General features: G+C 36.4%; 2 protein-coding genes across 2 annotated transcripts in view; one reads left to right on the top strand and one right to left on the bottom strand.

The window, feature by feature from the left end:
• The first annotated feature begins 5962 nt into the window (after positions 1–5962).
• Positions 5963–25790, top strand: part of LOC138711108 (zinc finger protein 25-like) — a 31523-nt gene continuing 11695 nt past the window's right edge. Inside the window, exon 1 of the mRNA XM_069842434.1 lies at positions 5963–5983. The gene's annotated coding sequence lies outside the window, so the exon portion shown is untranslated. The remainder of the gene's footprint in view (positions 5984–25790) is intronic.
• On the bottom strand, positions 7774–24548 carry LOC138711110 (leucine-rich repeat protein SHOC-2-like). Its single transcript, XM_069842436.1, has 5 exons — positions 24470–24548; positions 10279–10803; positions 10072–10201; positions 8756–8890; positions 7774–8061 (listed from the first exon to the last, which is right to left on the bottom strand). The coding sequence occupies exons 1-5, from the start codon at positions 24499–24501 to the stop codon at positions 7861–7863; spliced, it is 1023 nt and encodes a 340-aa protein (XP_069698537.1). The 5' UTR covers positions 24502–24548; the 3' UTR covers positions 7774–7860.

Genomic DNA, 25790 nt, shown 5'->3' with positions numbered 1-25790 from the left:
CGCCCCTGATTAAACCTAATCACTAAATTTAGTATTGTTTTTTGGCACAGAATTGGATGGCTAGGAAATTTATGTCTAAAGCTTTCGCTTGTGTTCTAACACATGATTTATTTTTCTGTATGTATGTTTTCAAAATATCTGCACGTTCACGCACTGAATATGTATCCATTGAAAAATACAGCACAACATAATAAATTGCACTTAATTTTTAGCTGACTCACTATATACATTATTGTCGCTTGTCAAAGACAGATTACAGACTGGCATACAGCTAATTTAGGGGGAGGGGATTAACCAACCATGCAGATTTCACGTGGTGATCTCGAGGTGTCTTTCCCTCATTTCCTCTGTCTAGATTAGTACACGAAAAAGCTGATACCTCAAGAATAACATAAACACCAGTCAGGAGTGATGAAATAAGCTAAGCATTGAGGGATTCAACAGCCATAGAGATAGAGAAAGACAAGTCAGAATAGTCGAATCAGCATCCAATTGTCCAATTTTGAAAACTTATTAAATTTATTAATATAACATGATAAGTAAGTTTTGCCTACTGAAGGACCACTGCAAGGAATGGTGGATGGGAGAAAAGTTCCGAGCACGAGAAGATGTCAGATGATAGATAACATTAAGATATATGGATCATATATGAAGACTAAGAGGAAGGCGGAAAAGAGGGTAGATTGGAGAATGCTGGGTTTGAGTGAAAGACCCGCCCTTGAGTAGAAAATTATGAATTAATAAATCGGTAAGATTTAATCTGGTAAAGCTCTGTGAGTTTGTGAATGCAAACAGTGACAGAAATGGGGGAGTTCCTGCCACTGGTCAGCTAACAGAAACACCGGGAATGTTCAGTGGAATTACTGTAACTTTTTGTGGCCGGAGGTCTATTCTCACAACTTCCATGTTAGAAAATATGTATTTCTTTTTTTTTTTTAATATATACAGGGTGAGTCAGAAGGAAAGGTACATGGTTTAAGCTGTGATAATATTGGTGATTCTGAACAAAAAAGTTTATATGAACATATATCCTGTTTTTAACGGTTTCGGAGAAAACTAATGGAAGCAATGAGGAATGGGAAAAAGTGCAGGTGATAGTAAATTAAAACATGTTATCTTATGTTCTGTTTAATTGTGTATTTTTCTTTAAAGAACATGTTCAATAAGTTGACTATCAACTTCAATGCACTTTGCAGCTCTTGTAGACTGCTGCTGTGTTGTTGATCTGAGCTGATTCGGACATACCTTTGCTTGAGCACAAGAATGTAAAATGCAAGCGAGAAGTTCCTCCCTTGTTTCCATTTTGCACTTCTATACTTCACCCTTAAACCAACCCCGCACACAGTAATCCAATGGAGTACTCCATCGCGACGGATCCAACACCCAGGAGAGTGCTGATGAAGTACACGAGACTGACGCCCGTGATTTTCAAACAGCTATATGTCGGATACTATTAAGAACAGGGCATATTTTCATACAAACTTTTTTGTTCAGAGCCATCAATATTATCACCACTCACAGCATGTGCCTTTCCTCGTGACTCTTTCTGTATAAATGGAAGTCTTGATAAAAATGTAAACCATTATAAGAACATTAAGATTTTTCTTGTTTCTTCACATTAGTAAACCTATAATATTTGATATTCTGTGCAGAAATTTCTCTTACAGGAACCACACTAGTCTTTCATCAGCCATTTTAACCCTGTCATTCTGTTAAAGAAATACAATTTTATAAACAAATCAGTTGGCATACAAACAGAAGATAATCTTGTATTATTTTAAGGATTGACATTATAGTTACCACGTGTTTAATAATGAATAAAAGCATTTCTTAAAGATGTGTGAACCCAGATATTCGATTAATGTACTGTATATATTGAACACTTATTTATATCATATCACAAAAGTTTAATTTATAGTATCCTTAGGTTTCATATACCTTAAATATTATGCTTATTCTGTCCATGGCATTGCGATTATACACCATTTACATTGTTCATTGATTTTTTCAGGGTATTTTCTGTATGTAACTCTTTTTAATTTTCATTGTAATCGAAGTGCATTGTTGGGTAGCCACAGTATTTACCATCTTCACAAGGAATCAAGTGAGAAGTTGGAATCATTGCTTGTTACAACATGAGAAGTTGTCAGATCAGATCAGCTTTGTCTTACAGTATGGCATGGCTTCCACAGGTGAGAACTCCTAATTTGAAGTGTGAATTCAAGTAACGGTTAGTCTAGTTAGCTTAAGTCCTGTCTGTACAGCTTCCCTGGTGCTGAAAAGCTTTGTTAATGAACTGATGATTTTGTAAACTGTTACATTTGAATGAGTGCAAGATTGAATGTACAATGTAAAATAAAATTTAGTTCAATGAACAAATAAGTTGCATTCTTACGATTAACTAATACAAACTCATTTCTGTACTGACTTATATCCAAGTTTTATGGAATCCTTCAAATATTTTAATTTCTTCTTCCTTCCTTGTGCATATTTCCAACAGATTGATTGATTACACAGTGTTCACTGGATGTTGACTAAGCTTTTGCCAGCATTCCTGATTATTAAGAATAATTTCTTATGTTCTTTGTTCCTATTGAAGTAATAGTTTCTCCAGGGGCCTACTCCACAAAGGTATGGTGTTGTACATTATAAGGAAATTCTCTAGAAAGTAGTAAAGATACTGGAGTTTCTGTTCCACAAAAGACTTTTCTACAGTAGCACTTTACCACTCCATATTTACAAATTACCAATGAAGTTACATGATTGTGTTCCACGAAAGTACTAGTATTTGTAACTTACTAGTATTCTCTACCAATGAAAGGAGACATACATACATGTGCAAATGCTATTCAAATATATTTATTTCATAATAGCCTATTAAGATATATTTTGACAAATATGTGCTATAAAATATCTTTCCTTGCTTCCATTTCCTTCAAAAGAAACAATTTCCTGTGACACAATTTCAATAATTTTGCAGTGTTTGTAATTTCGTAACAATTAAATTTGGGGGTGAAGATCGTTATTAGTGGCATCTGTTGGCTAATATGGGAAATTTTCAAGGAGCATTATTCTGGGAATATGATGATAATAATAAGTAAATCTTTTAATAATTAAAGAAGTAAACTAAAATAAATACGTGTAACATTGCAGGGTTACGAAATTCATAGAATCTATGAAACTTTGCTGTATAACCTACCTTAAAATACATTACAATGAAATACTGAAACAATTGTCTTAAGAGACAATTAATATTAGGTACCCTCCACAAAACTGGCTTCATTTATACACCGATGGATCCTTGATCTCCAGGGAACAAGGTGCAGGTGCAGGTGTTACGTGCTGTCTCTTCTCACTTTATAGATCTCTTGGATATGGAACAACAAGTTTTGATGGAGAAATCACTGCAATAAGTGAAAGTCTCAGGAATCTTCTCTGCCACATCAATAAATTTAAAAATGCAGCTATATTGTCAGACTCCAAAGCAGCTATTCTATCAATAGTCTCTAAACACACACCTTCATCTCAAACAGCAGAAATAAATAAAATGCTCTCTCAACTAATAACACTCAATAAAAGAATTGTATTACAATGGATACCATCCCATTGTGGAATCCTGAGAAACGAGAATGCGGATGCTTTAGCAAAGAAGGGCAGCACTGCTACTTACAGACCTGTTACTAAATCTACGTATTACTCTGTGAAGAGATTTATTAAATCTACATACTTAGACTTCAACAAACAAAATTTGATAACACAATCCCAAGGGAAAAAATGGAACTCTCTGCATCATAATCCACAGTTGATTCCTGATTTACCACGCAAATCGTCTGTAGCTGCATTTAGATTGGCAACAGGCTATGATTGTTTGGCCAAGCATCTGCATAGAATTGGAATATATCAGTCTCCTAACTGTCCTTTGTGCAACTCAAATCAAGAAATGGATTCAGAACATCTCAAAATCTGTGCGTCAGTGGCTAACCATGACAATATCTTCGAAAAATATTGGAGTGCAAGAGGTCAAATGACTTTATTGTCAAATGCCTGGCATTAGAAAACAACAACAACACTTTATAACATCTTTCATTAGTAATTTATAATGTTCAATACCATACCTTTGTGGAATAGGTTCGTGTGTGTGTGTGTGTGTGCGTGCGTGCGTGTGCGTGCGTGCTTGTGTGCGTTTTTTATTCTTTCTTTTTTTATATTAGTAGTCCAAGAGAGTTTACACTATACACTTACAAACTAAACACAATTTATACAAACTAAATACCTAAGATTACCAACTAAACACACAAACTATCCAAACTAAACACATACAAAAAACAATACAAACTGAACACTTAAATTAGCAATTAAACACACAAACTATCCGAACTAAACACACACAAAGAAGTATACAAACTAAACACACAAACTGACTATCCAAACTAAACAAAAAAACTATATAAACTAAATACATAAATTACCAATTAAATACCCTAACTAAATACCGTATCCAACCAAACACACACAAAAAACAATACAAACTAAACACTTAAATTAGCAATTAAACACACAAACAAACTATCCGAACTAAACACACACAAAGAAGTATACAAACTAAACACACAAACTAACTATCCAAACTAAACACAAAAAAAACTATATAAACTAAATACATAAATTACCAATTAAATACCGTAACTAAATACCGTATCCAAACCAAACACACACAAAAACAATACAAACGAAACACTTAAATTAGCAATTAAACACACTAACAAACTATCCGAACTAAACACACACAAAGAAGTATACAAACTAAACACACAAACTAACTATCCAAACTAAACACAAAAAAAAAACTATATATACTAAATACATAAATTACCAATTAAATACCCTAACTAAGAACCGTATCCAAACCAAACACACACAAAAAACAATACAAACTAAACACTTAAATTAGCAATTAAACACACAAACAAACTATCCGGACTAAACACACACAAAGAAGTATACAAACTAAACACACAAACAAACTATCCGAACTAAACACACACAAAGAAGTATACAAACTAAACACACAAACTAACTATCCGAACTAAACTCACACAAAGAAGTATACAAACTAAACACACAAACTAACTATCCAAACTAAACACAAAAAAAACTATATAAACTAAATACATAAATTACCAATTAAATACCCTAACTAAGTACCGTATCCAAACCAAACACACACAAAAAACAATACAAACTAAACACTTAAATTAGCAATTAAACACACAAACTATCCGAACTAAACACACACAAAGAAGTATACAAACTAAACTCATAAATTATACAAATCAAACACACAAACAAACTACCCAAACTAAACACAGAAAAAAACTACACAAATTAAACACATGAATTATACCAACACACAGTGATACACAGTTTATATATTGTTCGTCATTGTTTCTTCCAGTCTTTTGCATGCCTGCCCTCACTGTCCTTGTCCACTGCACTCCAGTCTCTCTCTGGCAAGCATCCGACCACCTGCTCCTTGGACGTCTTCTGCTCCTCTTTCCAATCTGAGGGTCCCACTACTATCTAAGTTTTAATCTGACAGAGCTCCATGAGTTAGCAATTGCAGCACCAGTAGAGGAGGAAAGCTGCCCCTGATCAGCTGACAGAAACACTGGGAACGTTCGCTGGAACTCACTGTATGGTTTTTCAGTTCACCTATTCATAGTCACCATTTCATCATTGTTATATTTGAAGGTGTTAAGTGAAATGCTATCAAGTAATCCATGATTTAAGTTATAAGTGCTATTATATTCTAAAATAAGCTGCCACTTTGTTACTTCTCACAGTAATTGTAATTTCAGCATCACTTCAATGTATCTTATCTAAGTCACACTGCTTGCTTCTGGATCCAAAGTGTACAAATTTGATTGTGGCTGAAGGGTGGGTTCTGACAAGGGAACACCAAGACACATCTTTCATCAGAGAAGTAAGTGAAGTCATTGAACTTATGTAATAGATTTACTATACGTGAAAGATTTCTTTGATCATGAAGAAACATGAATAAAGTCAAAATTCTGTCAGGCCAGCCATTACTTTCCTCTCAACTGTTGACACCATATCATTCTGATTATGAGTTGGGAAATTTTGTATGAAGAAGAGTGAAAACATGTCAGCCTTGGAGTCACCTACATAATGATTCTGCTGATATATGCCAGTTTGAGGTACTCAAATTGAAAATGTGTATAAATTAAGCAAAAATCAGACCAGAAGAGCTGATGATCTAGGTCAGCGGTCATCAGCAGAGAGCACCCTGAGGCTAGCGTCTTTTACCCCCGGAGAACACAACACAATGCACCATGGTGCACTCGTAGCTGCTAGCGGGTATGCTCTCTATCTCTTCCTGCTGCACGACGGTGCACACAGGATGGCTCCACTTACCTTTTGCACATTTCAGCGAGTGCTGACGACCACTGATCTAGGTGTTTAAGTACTTCACATTAGAAACAAATAACTGAGATTTGAAAAGAAAACAGTTTTCATTAACTTTTGACTGAGAATATAATATATTCTGCTTCTTGCATGATTCCTCTTGTACCTGAGTAATGCTCAGTATTTCTTTTTCAATTACCAGTGGTTTATTTTTCGAATTGAGTGTACTTTGTAGAAATGTTTAAACGATTTTTTTAATCTGTTATTTTACGACGTTCTATCAACTGCTATGGTAATCTAGCATCTGAGTGAGATGAAGGTGATATGCCAGAAAAATGAGTCCAGGGTCCAATGCCGAAAGTTACCCAGCATTTGCTCTTAATAGGTTGAGGGAAAACCTCAGAAAAACCTCAACCAGATAACTTGTCCCAACCAGGATTTGAACCCTGGCCACTCGTTTCACGGTCAGGCAGGCTAACCGTCACTCCACTTGAATGAAATTTTACTTCGTCTTTCATCATCTTATACGCTGCCCTTTCGACATGGAATAGGTATTTGGTGAAAATTCGATAATGAAGTGAAGAATGGTGAATAGGAAAGAAGAAATGTGTATAAGAAAGCTTCCAAACTGTTCTTCTTGCCCGATTCCTCTCTTGTATCTGTTTAATACTCAAAATGTATTTTTTCATTTATCAGTGATTTATTCTTTGCATTGAGTGTACTGTAGTAATTTAAAATTTTAATTGTTTGTTGGTCGCAAAAATATTAATACTCTTTGAGTGTTCAGTAAACACTGGGAGAAGTCTGTCTAATGATTATTGTGCTCACTCTTGAATCAAAGGATCACGAGTTCAAACTCAGCTGAAGGTGATGAAATTTTCAGATGAAACGATCAACGTACAGCTTCCTCCAGGATGTGCTATATTGTTGTATAGTCAACTGTCCAAAAACAGGTCTGAACCTCACAAGTGATACCAAGAAGGCACCACTTATGAGGCAACTAGGCCAGGACATAATGGCATATGGTGGCCTGTTCCTTTCCCCCTCCATTGCATACATCACCAACTAGCTACATATTACACTAGTCAGACTTCAGATGCATACAAACAATTGTTATTTCTCTGACACACATCGTCAAGTGAGATGTACTGCCTGATAATAGATGTACATATCAGCCAGAACCTCAATCTCACCTAGTTTTTGGATATGAAAGAAACTTATGGCATTTACAGTCATAAATAAAATTCTCAAAACAGTCACAAATTTCAATTCTTCAGTAATATCTTGAGATTCACAGCTTCACAAATATGGACACACTAAGATGAAAGAAGTAAGAGGGAGTCTCAATTAATATAATAAATTTATATGTATATATTTGTTGCATCTGTACAATTTGTAATCAAATTATTTGGCACATATTAATGTTAGTATAGATTAGCATCCTGTGGCTGCAAACTTGGACACTTTTGGAAGCATGGCTGCTACTATATCGTTAACTTCTCTCTCATCATCACTGGATTCACTAAGATCAATTTCACTTGAAGGCACAGATTCTTCCCAGTCTTCAGATTCTGAATCTGAGTTTTGCTGTACAGTTTCCGTATCTTCTTCGTTTGTAACAATGTTGGGATAATTCTGTAACATTTCCGATATGAATATATTAAGGGATATTAATATTGAGGACACTCAAATACAAGTAAAATTATTAGGAGTTACATGGGAACACTTTCATTTTGTGTTAACCCTCTTGATACCAAGGTTTTTCACAACTTACTACTACCAGTACTTTTAAAGAACAGTGTTAATACTCCTATCTCATTAACAAATAACGCCACAAGGTTGCCTCCCCATCAATATTATTTCCCCCTTTCAGTTGTACACCTTTTGTATGAAACAATTTTTCATTTGGCACTTGTGTACAAAGTTATTTTGGGTGGTCAAGATAAATGGGACACTCTGTATAGTGAATAAAATAATAACACATCATTAATCATAAAATAGTAAAATATTCTCCATCAGAGCTGCCATAAGTGGTGGATGGATGGAGAGATACTGTCATTACTTTTTATGCTCATATTGTCTTCCATTATCCGCTCCACACCCAACCACAGCAGTTCTGACATTTGGGCTGTGTCACACACCAGCCTCAACAAGATTTTGTAAACAATCGTGTCCTGTGCTTGTCACGTGAGAAATGCAACAGCATACAGGAAAGTAAATTTTAGCAGGCATTGTAAAGGAAATAATAAAGAATGCCTGTATAGCATGAGAACCATTTCCATCAATCCTCCGCTTCAGTCTAGTTGAGATGCAGCCGATGTCCACTGACCTTACACTCTATCACCAGTTGTGAGGGGAGGGAATTTCCTCTCAGATCCAGTTTCTTCAAGTGTGCTATTTCTTGAAACGTAATAGGGCTTATGGCAGATATGTGATTGTGTATCATCATTACATACTTCATCCCCTGAAAAACGAAATATTCGGTATGAAAGATCATCTGTAACTTTGTAATAAAGAATATAACTTCATATTACTGTATTTGTTTCATGAGAAGACCACTAGAAGTTATTAGGCAGGAATGAGTGGAAACAATAACATATGCGAACAGAATTTCTAGGTCATTATGTATAAAGACAGTAAGTATAAAAAAAAAAAAAGAGAGAGAGAAAAGTTTAAAAACCACTGAAGTCCAATGAAAAGTAGGTCCAAAGCAAAGAGATCTAATATGCCAGCATGTCTAAATTAGCATCCTGTTTTTCGCTAATGCATCCCGTTATCCCGAGAAAGGTCTTCGGGACAGCTTTCTGTCTTGTATTTTAGAGCTCTAAACTGAGAAAAACGGAAAAGTTACAATGTCTATTCTATATTACAAATTACAAACATTGCACTTCATCATTGCAGATGACTGTAGACGAACTATTATAAGACAATATTATTGTGAGTTATTAATTTCTCAAGGTGAGTGATGGCAGCACCAAACTTCGGTTTCAATTGTTTTACTCTTGTTACTATAGAAAATTAAATAAATAAAAAATACGCAGTAATTCAAGTTATTCTTGAGCAAGTTGATGGCTCCCCGCCTCCAAATTCATACCAGCAGAAAATAATGTTTTTGTCTCCATGAATGCGAATTGATTTTATTCAGTGTTACCGTGAGTGTAATAGAGGTTATTCCAGGGTATTGAGAAGATCCAGAACTCTAAATGGATTGAGGTATGAACCCTGCAATTTGTCGTCATTGTGGAAGCTTGTGTAAAAATTTGAAAATGTTCAGCGACATTTTCTTTTAAATGTTGTTAATTCACCAGACGAGAAGTTACAGATCTTGTCTAAATTTTTTGAAATTGAATTGACTAAACCCCATTCTGTTATGAACAAAACTACAGTATTATGATTTTCTATAATCTTACTTCTTAACAAGTTAGAGGGCTTTCAAATCTTTATTGACTTTTGAATAACATATAATTTGACTGAATTATGTAGGATGTGGAATTAGTTTAAAACTAAAATATGTAGTTTTATAGAGCATTATTTATGTCTGACTTTGTTCTCCTCCATAGTAAATGAGATGGTGCTGTTAGAACGCTATGTGGTGAAACTTCTCCCACTCCCAGCCCAATAATTCTGGTGATCCGAGTACTGTACCTTTACAGCGGTGAGCACGGTGGGAATACTCGTGATCTTGTTGTGGTTCAAGTTCAGATGTACAAGGTTGCTTAAATTGTCAAAGGTGGAGGGAATTTCCTTAATCTGATTGTTCTCAAGAGTGAGCCACCTGGAAACAACAGTAAAACAGTCAGAATTTGTATTTGAACAAATTCCGGAGTGAGTGTACAGTAAGCATGCTCTCACCTCAGTCTTTCGAGATTTCCCATCTCGTCTGGAAGTTCTTTTATATTGTTCCCCCTCGCTCCCAGCGTGTCGAGATTTATAAGCTTGCCTATTTCTGGAGGCAAGACTTGGAGCTCTGTGTGATTGAGCCACAGTACCTCGAGACTGAGGAGATCTCCCACTTCGGGACTCAGAGATTTGATTGGGTTGTAGCTGATGTTAAGGCACACAAGCTGCTTGAAGGCACCGAGGGGTGAAGGCAACTTGGTCAGTCTATTGTAGTCGAGTGTGAGAGTGCAGAGACTCTTCATGAATGTCATATCATTGGGAAGGATTGTCAGCTTGTTGTTGTGGAGGTAAAGCTTCCTGACATCAGACAGTGATGTAAGCAGGTGAGGGACTTGCGCCATCTCGAAGTAACTGAGGTTCAGTGTCATGCTGCGTTTTGCAAGAGCCTCTTCCACCATTGCCAGCATGTGGTGCTCCCTTACAAAGTGGTAGAATGTCCCCATCACCAGTACAGCATCTGAGCGACGAGGGAGCCACCTGTCACAAATTGAACGAGTGATGTTAGCTGTCGCCTTACATCATTCATGGAGGTTAACTTCTCTAGCGTTACGTGTGAGCCATTTATGGTTATGTTATGTTACTAAAAATAAAATAGAAAAGCAATGAAACTTGCCAATGCTTTCCTATAAGCCTACATTATGTTATGTTATTGTCAATTTACTAGAAAAAGTTGTAACTAAATAGAAGAGCAATGAGACCAATGTTTTTCTTCAAGTGTTACTAACTTAAAAATGGCTTTTAGAGAACCTGGAAGTTCATTGCCACCCCTCATATAATCCTGCCATCGGTCCCTATTCTGAGCAAGATTAATCCAGTCCCAAGCATCATATCCCACCTTCCTCAAATCCATTTTAATACTATCCTCCCATCTACGTCTCGGCCACCCCAAAGATCTTTTTTCCTGTAAGCCTAAGTTATGTTATATGTCATTTTCTGAGCAGTTGGCTGTGCAACATATGCAGGTGTGAAAAGACAAATTTCACTTTTACTTTCGTTTGCTCTACATTTTCATATTAACTTCACCATGTTGCCAAGCAGGGGCGGCCCGTCCCTATGTGCTACAGTGCTACAACACAGTGATAATTTTTTCTCAAATAATGTATTTGTAATACCATAGTATCTGATCTGTCATTTAACAATTTCCCGTGGTTATATTCATGACACATTATCGAGTGTTTAGTCTTCGCTCTTTGGTGCCTCAGGGTGTTCGTTGTGCTACTCTAAACTCCATATGAGAATGTAGACATTTATGCGCATGTGCGAAGCTGAAATCACTGCTCTGATTGGCTATTTTTACGCGGGAAAGTGCTGTAGTCAGCTTCAGCATGACACAGCTTGGATATTGCAAAAGTAAAGCATAACGAAAGAATGCTTGTTTGTGAAAGAACTCGGAACTATTTACAATGTATTTGGTAATTCAAATATCAGACTGCTGCCATCTACCTGTAGGCCTATGAGGTTCCTCCTGAATCAGCTAGCAAGCGGGGAGGCAAGGGTCCAAGAGACCCGGTACTTTTAATAAAAACATCTTAAAAAAAAAAAAAAGCAAGCGGCGGAAAATGGAATCCCAGAAAATTGAAGCCAAGGAAGTATGTGGCTGTATAATTCAGGAAACTACTCACTGTTTCCAGTCTTTAAGCTACCTAGACGCAACGAAAATGTTAAACAGCAAAATTTTTTAGAATTGTTCGTATAATTTTCGTGAACGCGAACTTGAAATTGCTGTCAACAGCTATACTATACTGGACAAAAGAGTGGGAGTTCTATACGGAAAACCCGACTTCCAAAATATAGATGTCTGTTCAATTGTTACAGGATCCATTCCGTGAAGTAACGAAGTTCTTAAATATTTTGGTTGAACACCAATGACCACTGCTGAGCCAGAAAGATGTTTTTCTTGCTGAAACGCATAAAAACGTTTTTAAGGAACACTATGTCCCAGGATCGCCTCACTGTTCTTGCAATACTGTCAATAGAAAAGAGTATGATGTCCAAGATGGAGGGGTTTAACACCAGGGTAATTGACAAGTTCTGCAGTAGGAAGGAACTTCATATTTCGTCACTAGGCGAGTCTCAAATTAAGATAAATACATATAAGTGTATATAGTAGGCAGATATAGAGATTGTAGCACACTCATTATTTTGACCACCAGCCGCTACTGTTGCCAAGTTTAATCCTTTAGCTTTTTCTAATATATCCTACCTAGCAATGTGGCCTTTAGGATGCCAACTCTCTTAATTCTTATATTTTGTCTTAATTTAAAGTGATCTCCAGTTTTATATTTTCCCAGGTTTCTCCTGCATCCTTTTACCATATAAATAATAATTGGTAGGTGTTAGGCTTATATATATATATATATATATATATATATATATATATATATATATAGTCCCTGTTACGTAAGTTTGAAACAACTAAATGTCATGAACTACCTTGGAAATGAGTATTAAATTATTTAACGAACTGCGGGATTGTGGCTACACTGTTTATGAGGAGGTGTCTGGTTTGGCCACTGATGGCTATAGGAAACACATCAATATCGTTTGTCCACACCTGTGGAGTAACGGTCAGCGCGTCTGGCCGTGAAACCAGGTGGCCTGGGTTCGAATCCCGGTTGGGGGAAGTTGCCTGGTTGAGGTTTTTTCCGGGGTTTTCCCTCAACTCAATACAAGCAAATGCTGGGTAACTTTCGGTGCTGGACCCCAGACTCATCTCACTGGCATTATCACTTTCATTTCATTCAGACGCTAAATAACCTGAGATGTTGATACAGCGTCTTAAAATAACCCAATAAAAAAAATCAGTATCGTTGCATTCAGACCATCTGACAAATACGGATTAATATTGGATCCTACTGTCCGCTTTGAATCTCACGAAGGACAACCAGAGGAAGTGAACTCCGAGAAAAAGAGTATACTGTATAATGAGTCTACTGTCATGTACTGTAAGGACAAATGTTAGTATAAACATTGCTGGCGTAATGGTTGAGGCACGAGAAACTATACTCAAATTTTTGCTGCAGTTTTGGACTTCACAAGATCTACAGAAGTCATATCTCTTAGATATTGCAATTGTTGCACTTAAGAGGTGCATTTCCATATTAAGAAACTTTTTTTTCGCAATACGGTAGTTATAAAGTGTAATATATCTATCCTGTTACTTTTGTTATTTGTTATTAGGGCTACTACTTTTGTGTGTGTGTGTGTGTGCGTGTGCGTGCGTGTGTGCGCGCAGATATTGCAATTGTTGCACTTAAGAGGTGCATTTCCATATTAAGAAACTTTTTTTTCGCAATACGGTAGTTATAAAGTGTAATATATCTATCCTGTTACTTTTGTTATTTGTTATTAGGGCTACTACTTTTGTGTGTGTGTGTGTGTGCGTGTGCGTGCGTGTGTGCGCGCAGATATTGCAATTGTTGCACTTAAGAGGTGCATTTCCATATTAAGAAACTTTTTTTTCGCAATACGGTAGTTATAAAGTGTAATATATCTATCCTGTTACTTTTGTTATTTGTTATTAGGGCTACTACTTTTGTGTGTGTGTGTGTGTGCGTGTGCGTGCGTGTGTGCGCGCAGATATTGCAATTGTTGCACTTAAGAGGTGCATTTCCATATTAAGAAACTTTTTTTTCGCAATACGGTAGTTATAAAGTGTAATATATCTATGTGAAGGAAAATCAAACTATTCAGTTCCTGTTACTTTTGTTGTTATTTGTTATTAGGGCTACTACTTTTGTGTGTGTGTGTGTGTGTGTGTGTCATTAATCTACTATTATAATACTTCGAGTACTTACATTGTGTATTAAATATTAAGAAATTTAGAATACAGTAGTGTTTTGTATTATCATCATCATGCTGCTTGTGGATGTTAAAAGTTGGTTCATAATCCTCACACATGTGAAGGAAAAAGAGTCATCACCACCATCATTATCGGAGTGTTAGAGAAAACGAAGTTTCTCTCACAAACCTCTCCTTTCCTTTTCCCAGCCTCACCCTCATATGGTACATCCTGTTCCTCTGGGATCTGAGACCTGGCTGAGGAACTGTCCCATGGCCTGCTAAGGAAATGCTGTAGAAATGACTGTCGAAGGACTATACAATGGCAGCAAATTGTTTCCATCCAAATCTCAGGTACCTAACGTTTAATGACTATCTAAAAAGTTACAACAAATGATGAATTCATGAAGCCAAAGGCCACATTGTGTAAGACATGGAAGGATATCAAAAGAAAAACTTGTACCTTCAAGATTTACAATATCCAGTGGGATTTAGTAAAAGCGTGCAAAAATTAAACATGAAATAGGAGATGCTCTTCAAAACATTTTGAGATAGGGAACTTGGGGTGTGTGAAGTCAGTTTAAGGAGATATGAGCTTAAATGTGTCTATCGCTATTACATATTATCTACAGGAATTATTCACATTTTAAAATTATCTTCATGTCATTTGCAAATCTCAGTTAACAACGTATTGTGATTAACTCTTCAAATAATATGAAGGAATCTGTTGTTGACCCATATCATGTTTTGTAATATTATGACATTGTAATACGATAGAAACCACTTTGTGCACGATAGGTCAACAAACAAAACATGATGGATTGCCTACATGTAAATAATAAATGCAATTTATTGTGGCACCAGTCTGGATTGTTTTGGTTGCCTCAGGAGTATGCACGCGCATCTAGCAAGAAGGAAGATGCAGGTAAACGGAAACTCGAGCTTCGGTAGGAGCTGTAGCATGGTATGGAGTGAGGGGAGAACTACAGTGACAGCACGGAGCGGAGAGAAGTAAGGAAACATGGAGAAGCAGATTTCTCTTGAAGGTTCTGAAAGCCATGCAAATCGAAGATTCTAGAAAAGTTATGCTGTAATAATAAAAGCGTGAATGGCCGCCAGTCAGTCAGTCTTGAGTCTTCAAGTGAGCAAGGAAGACAGGGGTTCGACGTGCAGTGAACCGCATCTGGAAGACTCGGGTTCGACGTGCAGTGAACCCAATATGGAAGACTCGGATTCGAGACATGCAGTGAACCGAATCTGGAAGACAGGGGTTCGACGTGCAGTGAACCGGATCTGGAAGACTTGGGTTCGACGTGCAGTGAACCCAATATGGAAGACTCGGATTCGAGACATGCAGTGAACCGCATCTGGAAGACCGGGGTTCGATGTGCAGCGAACTTGAACAGTGAGCTAGAAGAACTAGCCAAGGCAAGCGAACTGTGAACTGACAGTTTTGGTTCTGCACATAGTGCATTGTGAACATTAATTGAAATTAGGAGTACATTGTTGTTCTCAATAATACGCGTCGTGTATTGTCATTGTCGTCGTGTGAGTGCAATAACGACTATTGTGTTGCTGTGTTAAGTGGAATACCCATTGTTGTCGGGTGAATTATTAAAAAATAAATTCGCATTGTTGTCGGATGTGTAGTGGTTAAAGGGGAATAAAAGTCACATTATTATAGAGCACAGATTTATATGTACTACAAGTTAAGAATGACATTACTATATTTTGATAGTTGTGTGTAGGCCTACATTTTGGTTTATAACATTATGAAGTTTAAATCTTCCAGTCGTCTAGCAATACCTAAACGAGGCAAGTAGTCACCTGCTGAATTGCGTGCCTGTTTTACACGTGCAAATTATTGTTAACAGGAGTTATCAAGCGATGATGCACTCAAATTTGTTTTTTCCTCTTTAAAGCCTTTTGTGATTGGACATAACAGACACTGCTTCCTATGCCACAGCTAAGAGTCCCGAAACATCTGATATCAGATTCCTATAAGGGCATGGTTAAATATATACGAAGTATCAATACTACTATATAGTGCATTTATATCCAGGGTTTAATAATAAATAATGTAAATAATAAATGTAGATAATATGGAAAACTGTAACTGATAATGATAAACATTTAAGCTAAAATCTCTAATCTGACTTTGCAGACTCCAAGTCTCCAATTTCAAAATGTTCTCCATTGAATCACCCTGTATTAGAACTAGTCTCACCGCCACCTTCTTAATTATCGACCTACAGATCTTTCTTAAGCATTAGATGTGAGCACAGCCTTCAAGTGTGTTTTTTATTATTTTTCGCCTTCTTTGTTACTGCAAGTCTTCTCTACAATATGTTGGCAAGTGATTCAGCCAAACTAATCCTTAATCTCTGTGGCAAGCACTTGGTGTGTTAACATAATTATGGTATAGTATATTTCTTATAATAACTTTCTCTGGCATTCTCACGAATTTGTGTTCAAGTCAATTTGGAACCTGTAAACCATACCATTAATATAGTTGTCCTTGATTATCTAATGGTTATCATTCTTGCCATTGGACTGATTGATGGATTTGTAAGGAGTATGTAACAAAAACCCTCAGAATGACTTCCTTCAAAAGGTAATTAAAGCTAAGGATGGAGGGATGCCATGTTGTAGATTTTGAGTTAGAGGCCCCCAGTAAATTACCAGCCAATTCTCTGCTTTCTCGAAATGTTTCTATGGGTCAGCATCTTGACTTGTCTGCCAGACAACATTTCATAGGATCATAGAAGTCTCTGACACAGTAGTAAACAAAGCAAAAATATGACAGTGGACACAGCCAATATGCTGCAATTATATCCAGGGCAAGAAGGAACCATAGAGCTGGGAGGGGGGGGCTTTTTGTGTGTGTGTGTGTTTTTTTTTTTTTTTTTTTTTTGTGATTTACATATGCTTCTGCATACTCAGATGGAAATAGTGCTCAGTGCGCAAGGCTGAGAGGTCCTGGGTTCGATTTCCGGTGCCAGAACGAATTTTTCTCCCATAATAGATATCTACATGTTGACTACATATGTATAGTTATGATTATTCAATGAAGACGGTGAGGCCTCGTATATGATTATATCAATGTTAACTGTACATATTGAAAACCTGTTGCTGAAAATGGCCATAAAGTAATTTAAATATGTGCTTCTGGATACCTGATGTATACGTCTAAAATGCAAGTAGTAAGTCATGGGATTCTATTTCTACACATGCAATGCAGATGATTTATCCAGTTGTTCCGATAACGTTTTACATGATAAATTACAGATTCTAGTTGCAATTCTTCATTACATCTTCATTGCGTTTGTGATCCCATTTTGTATAAAAATTTAAATTATGGTTTATTTGACGACGCTCGCAACTTCTGAGATTATATCAGCATCGCTGGTGTGCCAGAATTTTGTCCGGCAGGAGTTTTTTTACATGCCACTAAATCTAGTGACATGAGCCTGTCGCATTTAAGCACATTTAAATGCCATCGACCTGGGCCAGGATTTTAGGAGCAGATCAGAACATTGTTTTGCATAGGGTGGCGAACATTTTGAACACTTACTATGAAGAGTGTACGTACATAAACAACATACAACATTTCTCAGAAAATACCAGTTTTGTTGCTTTGTGAGTAAACAATAAAAGTTAGAAAAATAAGTTGTTTCTTTTTAAAAGTAGTTTCCAATGGCACCTTTAATGACCCATGTTCTCATTTGAAATTTCGAAGTTGACCACAGGTACACCTACTTCGGTTTGTTACAGGAAACGGTACTAACACCAATCGATTCTTTACATAGGTTTTGGTTATCAAAATTTTTTTTATAAACAACCAGTATCATATAGTTTTCGAGAAAAAAAGTCTTATATGAATGGTCTGAAACACCTGATATATAATAAACAGCAATGGTGAAAGGTCGCAACCTTGTCTTACTCCTGCATGAATTTCTGTCCATTGCAGTAATTTATTGTCACACGTTAATGCAATTAGATTTGTTTTATAGATATTATATATGTTTGCTATACTGTAAGTTGTTTTGGAACTTGGTCTGTAGCTAATACATTTAATAATTTATTTCTGTTCACCCTATCGAAGGCGGCCGGGTAGCTCAGTTGGTAGAGCAGCTGGCTACGGCCTGGAAGGTCCGGGGTGGTGACAGGATTTTTTTTCGTTGCCAAACTTTCAGAACGGCCCAGAGGTTCACTGAGCCCCCTATAAAATTGAGTACTGGGTCTTTCCCAGAGGTAAAAGGCTGTCAGAGCGTGGTGCCGACCACACCACCTCATTCTAGTGCTGAGGTCATGGAAAGCATGGGGCTCTTCTTCCTCCTTCATGGCATGTTACGGGGATACCTTCACCTTCACCCTATGGAATGCTTTTTCCAAAGCAATGGAAGCAATATGTGTTTCTAAGTTCAAGTGCCTGTGTTTTTCCATCAGTAATTTTAATGTAAAATATCCATTGCAACATGATCTTACCTTCCGGAAGCCATTTTGTTCTTTTCTGAAAAGTGTTTCATAATTTTTATACAATTTGTTCTTGATTAAGTTGGTAAAGATTTTATATCCTGTATTTAATAGACTGATCCCTCTGTAGTTGTCATACGATTTTACATCTCCTCTTTTGAATATAGCAACTACGATTGATAATTTTAAAATGTAAATAATATTGATACCAGTATATATGGTTAAGCCAGTATCTCCTTAATGTGACTTTACAGACCCTAGTTCACTACCTCAAAATGTTCAGTAGAGCATTCCCTATTGCCTGTGTAATTATTATACGCTTTTACTGAATCACTCTGTATATTGAATAAACAGCAGTAATGTAAAATATAAATAATTACTTTACAAAATTATACACTTAATTCTTGGATTATGCTGTGCTAATTGGCATTTTTTAGAAGGACAGCTATATTCTTAGGATTTTCTCTCTGTACTGTGTTCCATAATGTCTGACAGGTGGAGGTAGAACACTTCGGACCATCCAACTTCTGGAATATGACCTTTACCATTGGTTGAGTAGCAATTATCTTTCTCCCTTCCTCTGCTGGCAATGTTTACTTTGCCTGTCAGACATTATAGAACACAGTATAGAATGGGTTAAAAACTGTGTGAAAGAAGTATGAAGGGGAAAACAAAATTTAAGTACTTGAAATCGTGTTGTTCATGCTGGCATGGATATTTTTGCTCTCCAACTTACTCACATGGATGAAGTCCTGTGTTCTTGTTAAATTGCATGGCTGACCAGTGGCAGTTTGTTATAATGTTGTTATACATTCATCTAACAGCAAGAGAAATGTCTTTCAGTAATGTAAGGAGTTCAGAGGAACAGGATATAGCCTACATAGTTCCATTCAGCAAGACAGTCCAGCAGGAATCCATTGCTGGTTATCTTGCATTTGTCCGATGACCAAGGTGACAGACAACATACTGGAAATTTGGCTTGTTGGTTTCAAGTGCAGAGAACTTGATAAATAACTCACCGACTCTCCTAATCAGTTTTTCTTATGAAATCACAATTTCGAATGTAATGACTTGCATAATTCTATACAGGGCTACTATTGCTGTTATATGTACCTACATAATATAGTGTCTACAGTCTGAGAGAGAAGAATGAAATAGCACTATAAAAAATTAAAATTATGGTTTGTTTAATGATGCAACTGCTGAGGTTATATTAGCGTCGACAGTGTGCTGGAATTTTGTCCCACAGGAGTTCTTTTACATGCCAGCAAATCTATTGACATGAGTCTGTCACACCCACAAACTTGGGTACAGAAAGCCAGCACTCTACCAACTGTACCACCCAGGCCAACGATACCACTATAAATACAAAAGTATTGTCCATAGAAATGTAAAGTTATGCTAAAATTGTCATCTTGTCCCTCATAACTTTTTTTTTTTGCCTGCTGAACTTTCAAGAATGTACAATCACCATTTAGTCGACTTGGTTGGCGAGTTGGTATAGCGCTGGCCTTCTATGCCCAAGGTTGCGGGTTTGATCCCGGGCCGGTCAATGGCATTTAAGTGTGCTTAAATGCGACAGGCTCATGTCAGTAGATTTACTGGCATGTAAAAGAACTCCTGCGGGACAAAATTCTGGCACATCCGGCGACGCTGATATAACCTCTGCCATTGCGAGCGTCGTTAAATAAAATATAACATTTTAACAATCACCATTTGCACTAGAGATAAGGTACAGGGTGTCCACATGAAACCTGGATTACAAATTTCAATTGTGATAAAATTATAGGGTCCACACCTGTGGAGTAACAGTCAGCGCATTTGGCCGCAAAACCAGGTGGCCCGGGTTCGAATCCTGGTCGGGGCAAGTTACCTGGTTGAGGTTTTTTCTGGGGTTTTCCCTCAACCCAATACGAGCAAATGCTGGGTAACTTTCGGTGCTGGACTCCGGACTCATTTCACCGGCATTATCACCTTCATTTCATTCAGACACTAAATAACCTAGATATTGATACAGCATCGTAAAATAACCCAGTAAAATCAAAAATAAATAAAATTATAGAATATAGAAGCTTGGAACAGAATTATGCTTTTGGGTAATTCACCTTGGCCTGGAACTTGACATTTCCAACTTTCGAAGCTACTTACAGGTTCCACCATCAGGACAGATAGGTCGCCCACTCTGTGGGCTCGTTGTGCCAGGCTAATCCGAAAGACTGATCTCAGAAGTGTACTGATTTGTTTAAGCAAACTATTTGAGTTGCTTTACATGATGCTGTAAACTGCAAGGTTCTAAGTCTAATAGTTTGTCACAATTGGAATTTGAATCATGAGGTTTCATGTGGACACCCTGTACTTTACATAAATCAGTCTTCCAGTCTGAACTTCAATTAAAATAAACTGTATAATTATAGGAAATATGTAACAGGGATAATTCTTATTACAATTTTAACGTCAATCTAGGACAGTTGTAATATTTGGGGGTAGAGTTTTGCGACTTTAAAGGATGAGGAATATGGTCCATTGCACACCCTCACAAGTCTATGTACTGCTGCTAGCTCCAGATGTACCGCAGCCATTTGGCTTACTTACGAGAATATGCAGGTAATTCGAGTAGCTACTAAAATGTTCTGTTTCAATCAATCCCCTCCAAAACTCGATTAACATTTGATAGCCATACATTGCAATAACACAATATATGTTTCTATGATGTTTCACAAGTCTGTAATCCAGATGACCACTCAACATACTGCCCGTGTCTCACGTCCTGAACCGAGAGTTCCCTAGTGCTTATAACCACGCCTCTTAGGTCTGCTCGGACCGGCACAGCAGCTGCAGCGTAGCGGCACGGCAGCATATTAGATATTGTGAAACCATTATCCTATGCCAGTGCAGGGGTTTTTACTGTTTATAATACTGGATACTGTAATCGTGGTTACCACTATCGCTATTATCTCTGATGGAGATTTCCTAAAATGTATGTACACACTAGGGCACTCTTCGTTCAGTCTGGACAACTGCTGAATTACCATAGGGCAGCATTTCTCAGAGTATGTTCCGGGGTTCCGTGAGCCCTATATGATTTCAAATTTTATTTTATACCTTTTTTTACTTGGTTATTTAACGACATTGTATCAACTACGTTATTTTGCATCAATGGGATTGATGATAGCGAAATGGTATTTGGCGAGATGAGGTCAGGGATTCGCCAAACATTACATGACATTCGCCTTACGGTTGGGGAAAACCTCGGGAAAAAATCCAACCAGGTAATCAGCCCAAACGGGAATCGAACCTGAGCCCGAGCGCAACTCTGAATCGATAGGCAAGCGCCTTAGTCGACTGGGCTACTCCGATGGCTATTTTATACTTATTGGATACTATAAAAATATATAAATGTTACGAAAATATGAATCAATAATAACATGAAACCACCGATGATGATGATGATGTAATAATAATAATAATAATAATAATAATAATAATAATCCAATAATATGCGTAATAACATGTTTAATGGACATCTAAAACGGAAAATACCCATAATACTTATCAGTTTCATCATTGGATTCTCTGCGTATGTGTTCACTAAAACAAAATACCGAAAAGACAAAATGCAGAAGTACAGTAGAAATGAGATAACTTTCCGCCATAAAACCAGATTGCAGACTTAAAAACGAAATACATTCGTCCCACTGAACAGAATTATTGAGATACCAGCTTTCACTTGTCTGTTAACTATTAAATACTAATAAAATATTACAAGGATTCCGCAGTTACACTTTAGATTAAAAGGGGTTTCGCGGTGGAAAAAGTTTGAGAAACACTGCCATAGAGGAAAGAGTTTACGGTTGTGTACACGTGATAACCGTAATCGCCATTAGGTCGATAATCTCAAGTAGAGACTGTAGTCTACCACTGGTATTAGTGTTTAGTTACAGGAATTGATGAGAAGGACATAATCTGTTTTGTGAGGGGACAGCCTATACATTCGCTTGTCCATAGCTGATCTTGCTCCATAGAAGACGAAAGAAATCCTGAAAAGGCCAATGTGTTGAACGTAGGGTAGTAGGCACATGCGGTACCCAGGACCTCCCACTCTCTCCCTCTGCATCTCGCCCCGCAAAGAAACAGCTCAGGAAGTGAGGCACGGGCAGTATCCATAGCATGGAGAAACTTTGTGTGACCTTGTCCTACTAAAAATACTATTATTACTGAATAGGTGGGCGTTAATAACTTGCCTAATTTGACAAGGAGGGTCCAGTTTCAATGTCTTGCGCCCACAGTCTGGGATAACATATGTCATTAAAGACCAGCTGTATATGTACACGTTGGAAGTGAAATAACCTGCAGATTTAGAGTGAATAGCTCATGTTATATGTAACATAAAACTGTAATACCATTTTGGTGGAAAGTTCATAGTTTTCTCAGAAAAATTTATTTTTCCCCAAAATGTTTAACTATTGCGAATCGTGATTTTTGTACATATCAATAGAAAATCTAGTAAAGAATAATTATCCCTCTGTCATATTTTAATAACGTGGGTGGTTTTCGTGTAAATTTAATTTAAAAACCACTAATTTCAAGCCACTGAACGATGCAATCCACATCGCAATGTTGTAGCTAGAGAAGAGAGGTATGGCACTATGCTAAGTTCATTGGCCTCTTACATCTGCCCACGCACGCACACACACATACGGTGAACCATAAGCCACGTCATTAATTTTATGAGTTCATTCTTTGGGATATTTCAAACAAAAAAGTTTAATACTATTTTGCTAGTTTTTCCTTTCTTTTCGAAATAAAAATTGTTTAATATGAAACATTTCATAGCGTGTTTTGGGAAAGCCATTGATTTAATTCCCAATATGTTCAGTCAAGTTAAGAGAGTAGTATATTATAATAAATAATTGAAAGAATTTTTGTTTTGTCCTTTAAATGTACAGAAATTTTATCTGAACAAATTTAATTTTTCCTTCTGCAAATGAATTTTTCAATGTCACATTTGTTGGGATCAAATTTCTGTACATTTAAAGGACAAAACTAAAATTCTTTCAATCATTTATCATAATACACTGCTCTCTTAAATTGACCGAGCATATTGGGAAATCAATGACTTTCCCAAAACATGTTATGAAATGTTTAATATAAAACAATTTCTATCTCGAAAAGGAAGTAAAAACGAGCAAAATTGTATTAAACTTTCTTGTTTGAAATATCCGAAAGAATAATCCCCTGAAATTAATAACATTACTTACTGTTTACCATATATATACTTACTTACTTACAAATGGCTTTTAAGGAACCCGAAGGTTCATTGCCGCCCTTACATAAGCCCACTATCAATCGTCTGGTTCAAAAGTGCGACATCTAAAAAAAACAAGTTCTGAGATATCTTCAGTTGAAAGTTTCAAATAAATCACTTAGAAAGGAAAGAGTTCTGGTTCATAACCACGACAATTAGAAATGAGTCAGTATTCGGGACGAATTTATCACAATCTTCCAGTTCATTATTAATACATTTCGAAATGTACTAATAATGAATTAGTAAAGTCCAAAAATACAATTATTTCTAAAGCAGTTTAGTTTTTTTTCTTTTTGGTTGTAAATATGGCTTATCTCAATATTGAATCGGAAAGAGGTCCGAAAGGGGCTTTCAATAGTATAAATAACTAATGAGTTGTTGCACTTTTGAACTGGACGATCGAGATATATATATATAAAGTTGATAAAATCTTACATGACAGAAAGAAGTTATCAGTATTTTATGTACCAGTAGTCTTCTTTGGATGTTGAAGATACAGAGCTCTTATTATACCACTCAATAGAGTCTGAGGTAGAAGTGCTATGGTATGGTGTAAGGTAATATATTTAATAGACTGCTTACTGTAGCCATGGAGAATTTTGCTGACTCCCCATCACTCTTCCTCTAGCGCAAAGTCATATTTCACATACAAATTTCGTGGTTTTCATTTCCATGGAGCTATGATAATTCATTCTGTAACATTGTGGTTCAACAATTGACCAATGTCTGCATTATAGCTGTGTCGACTCTTTCCTTTTCATACATTAATTTAGTTGTTCTGAGATAAGATTCCAACACAAATGAAAATTTTGGTGAAAATCTCATATTATGAATACATAAAATAAAATTTATAAACCTGTGAACTTCAGTTATACAGGGTGATTCATGAGGATTTACCGTCCCTTACGGAGCTTAATTCCAAAGACATTCTGAGTAAAAAAGTCATGTAAACATGACTCTTAATCTCAATATTTTCAAAGTTACACTAATTTGAAGTTGTATGTAAAATACCATTATTCTTTAGTTTTAAGGGTAAAAGAATATTACAGATAAAGAATGAACTATTCAGGAGTATCATTTCTTTAATTAGCCACTATTCTGAAGCTAAAAATGTGTTGTGAATTCCATAGTTGCTTTTTTTTTTTTCTATTTTCAACTACAAAATTACATTTTTCTTACGAATTTATCACAATTGTTACAAATCACGCCACTCTTGTAAATTCTTTAAGACTGTATCGTACATTAGGATGCATAATTAAATTGGGTGCTATTCATAGATATTTCACTAGCCCGCGCTGAGAGTGTGCTAAACTAGCTCCGGCTATCAACTGATTACTTGTACAGGATTCATATCATATCGCTAACATTGGTTTATGAATTACAAAAAACGTTAGTTTGCTGATCATCCACCGGAAGCCTGCGCTAAGAATGTCTATGAATACGGTTCTAAAGAATCAAGTTCCTAAAGTTGTATGAATTGTAATAATTTTTGTGATAAGTGCATAAGAATGATGTAGTTTTTAGTTAAAAATTGAAAAACAAAATCTGTACAAAGCAATTAACAACACATTTTTAGCTTCAGAACACTAGCCATTAAAGAAATAATACTTCTGAATAGTTCAGTCTCTATTTGTAATATTCTTTTACCCTTAAAACTAAAGACAGAAGGTATTTTACTAACAACTTCAAATTAGTGTAACTCTGAAAATATTGAGATTAGGGCACATGTTTATACGACATTTTTGCTAGAATGTCTTCGGAAATAAGCTTTGTAAGTGACGGTAAATCCTCATGAATCACCCTGTATAAATATTGTTACTTTATTCTTGAATACCGTTTCAAGAATTTGTGCACTAATCATGAAAATGTCAAGCTTCCAAATTTCAAGTCCTTTGGTAAAATT

The sequence above is a fragment of the Periplaneta americana genome, chromosome 12 (assembly GCF_040183065.1).
Source record: "Periplaneta americana isolate PAMFEO1 chromosome 12, P.americana_PAMFEO1_priV1, whole genome shotgun sequence".
Lineage (NCBI taxonomy): Eukaryota > Metazoa > Arthropoda > Insecta > Blattodea > Blattidae > Periplaneta > Periplaneta americana.
This window is presented reverse-complemented; position numbering and strand designations above follow the sequence as displayed.

What these genes read in the sequence shown, in the direction of transcription:
- LOC138711110 (XM_069842436.1), bottom strand. Translation starts at nt 24,501, where the DNA reads ATGGGGAGTCAGCAAAATTCTCCATGGCTACA. An exon ending in CAAAATTCTCCATGGCTACA is followed by an intron (nt 10,804 to 24,469) that starts GTAAGCAGTCTA and finishes AATTTGTGACAG; the next exon opens with GTGGCTCCCTCGTCGCTCAG. An exon ending in AACTGGTGATAGAGTGTAAG is followed by an intron (nt 8,062 to 8,755) that starts GTCAGTGGACAT and finishes GAAATGTTACAG; the next exon opens with AATTATCCCAACATTGTTAC.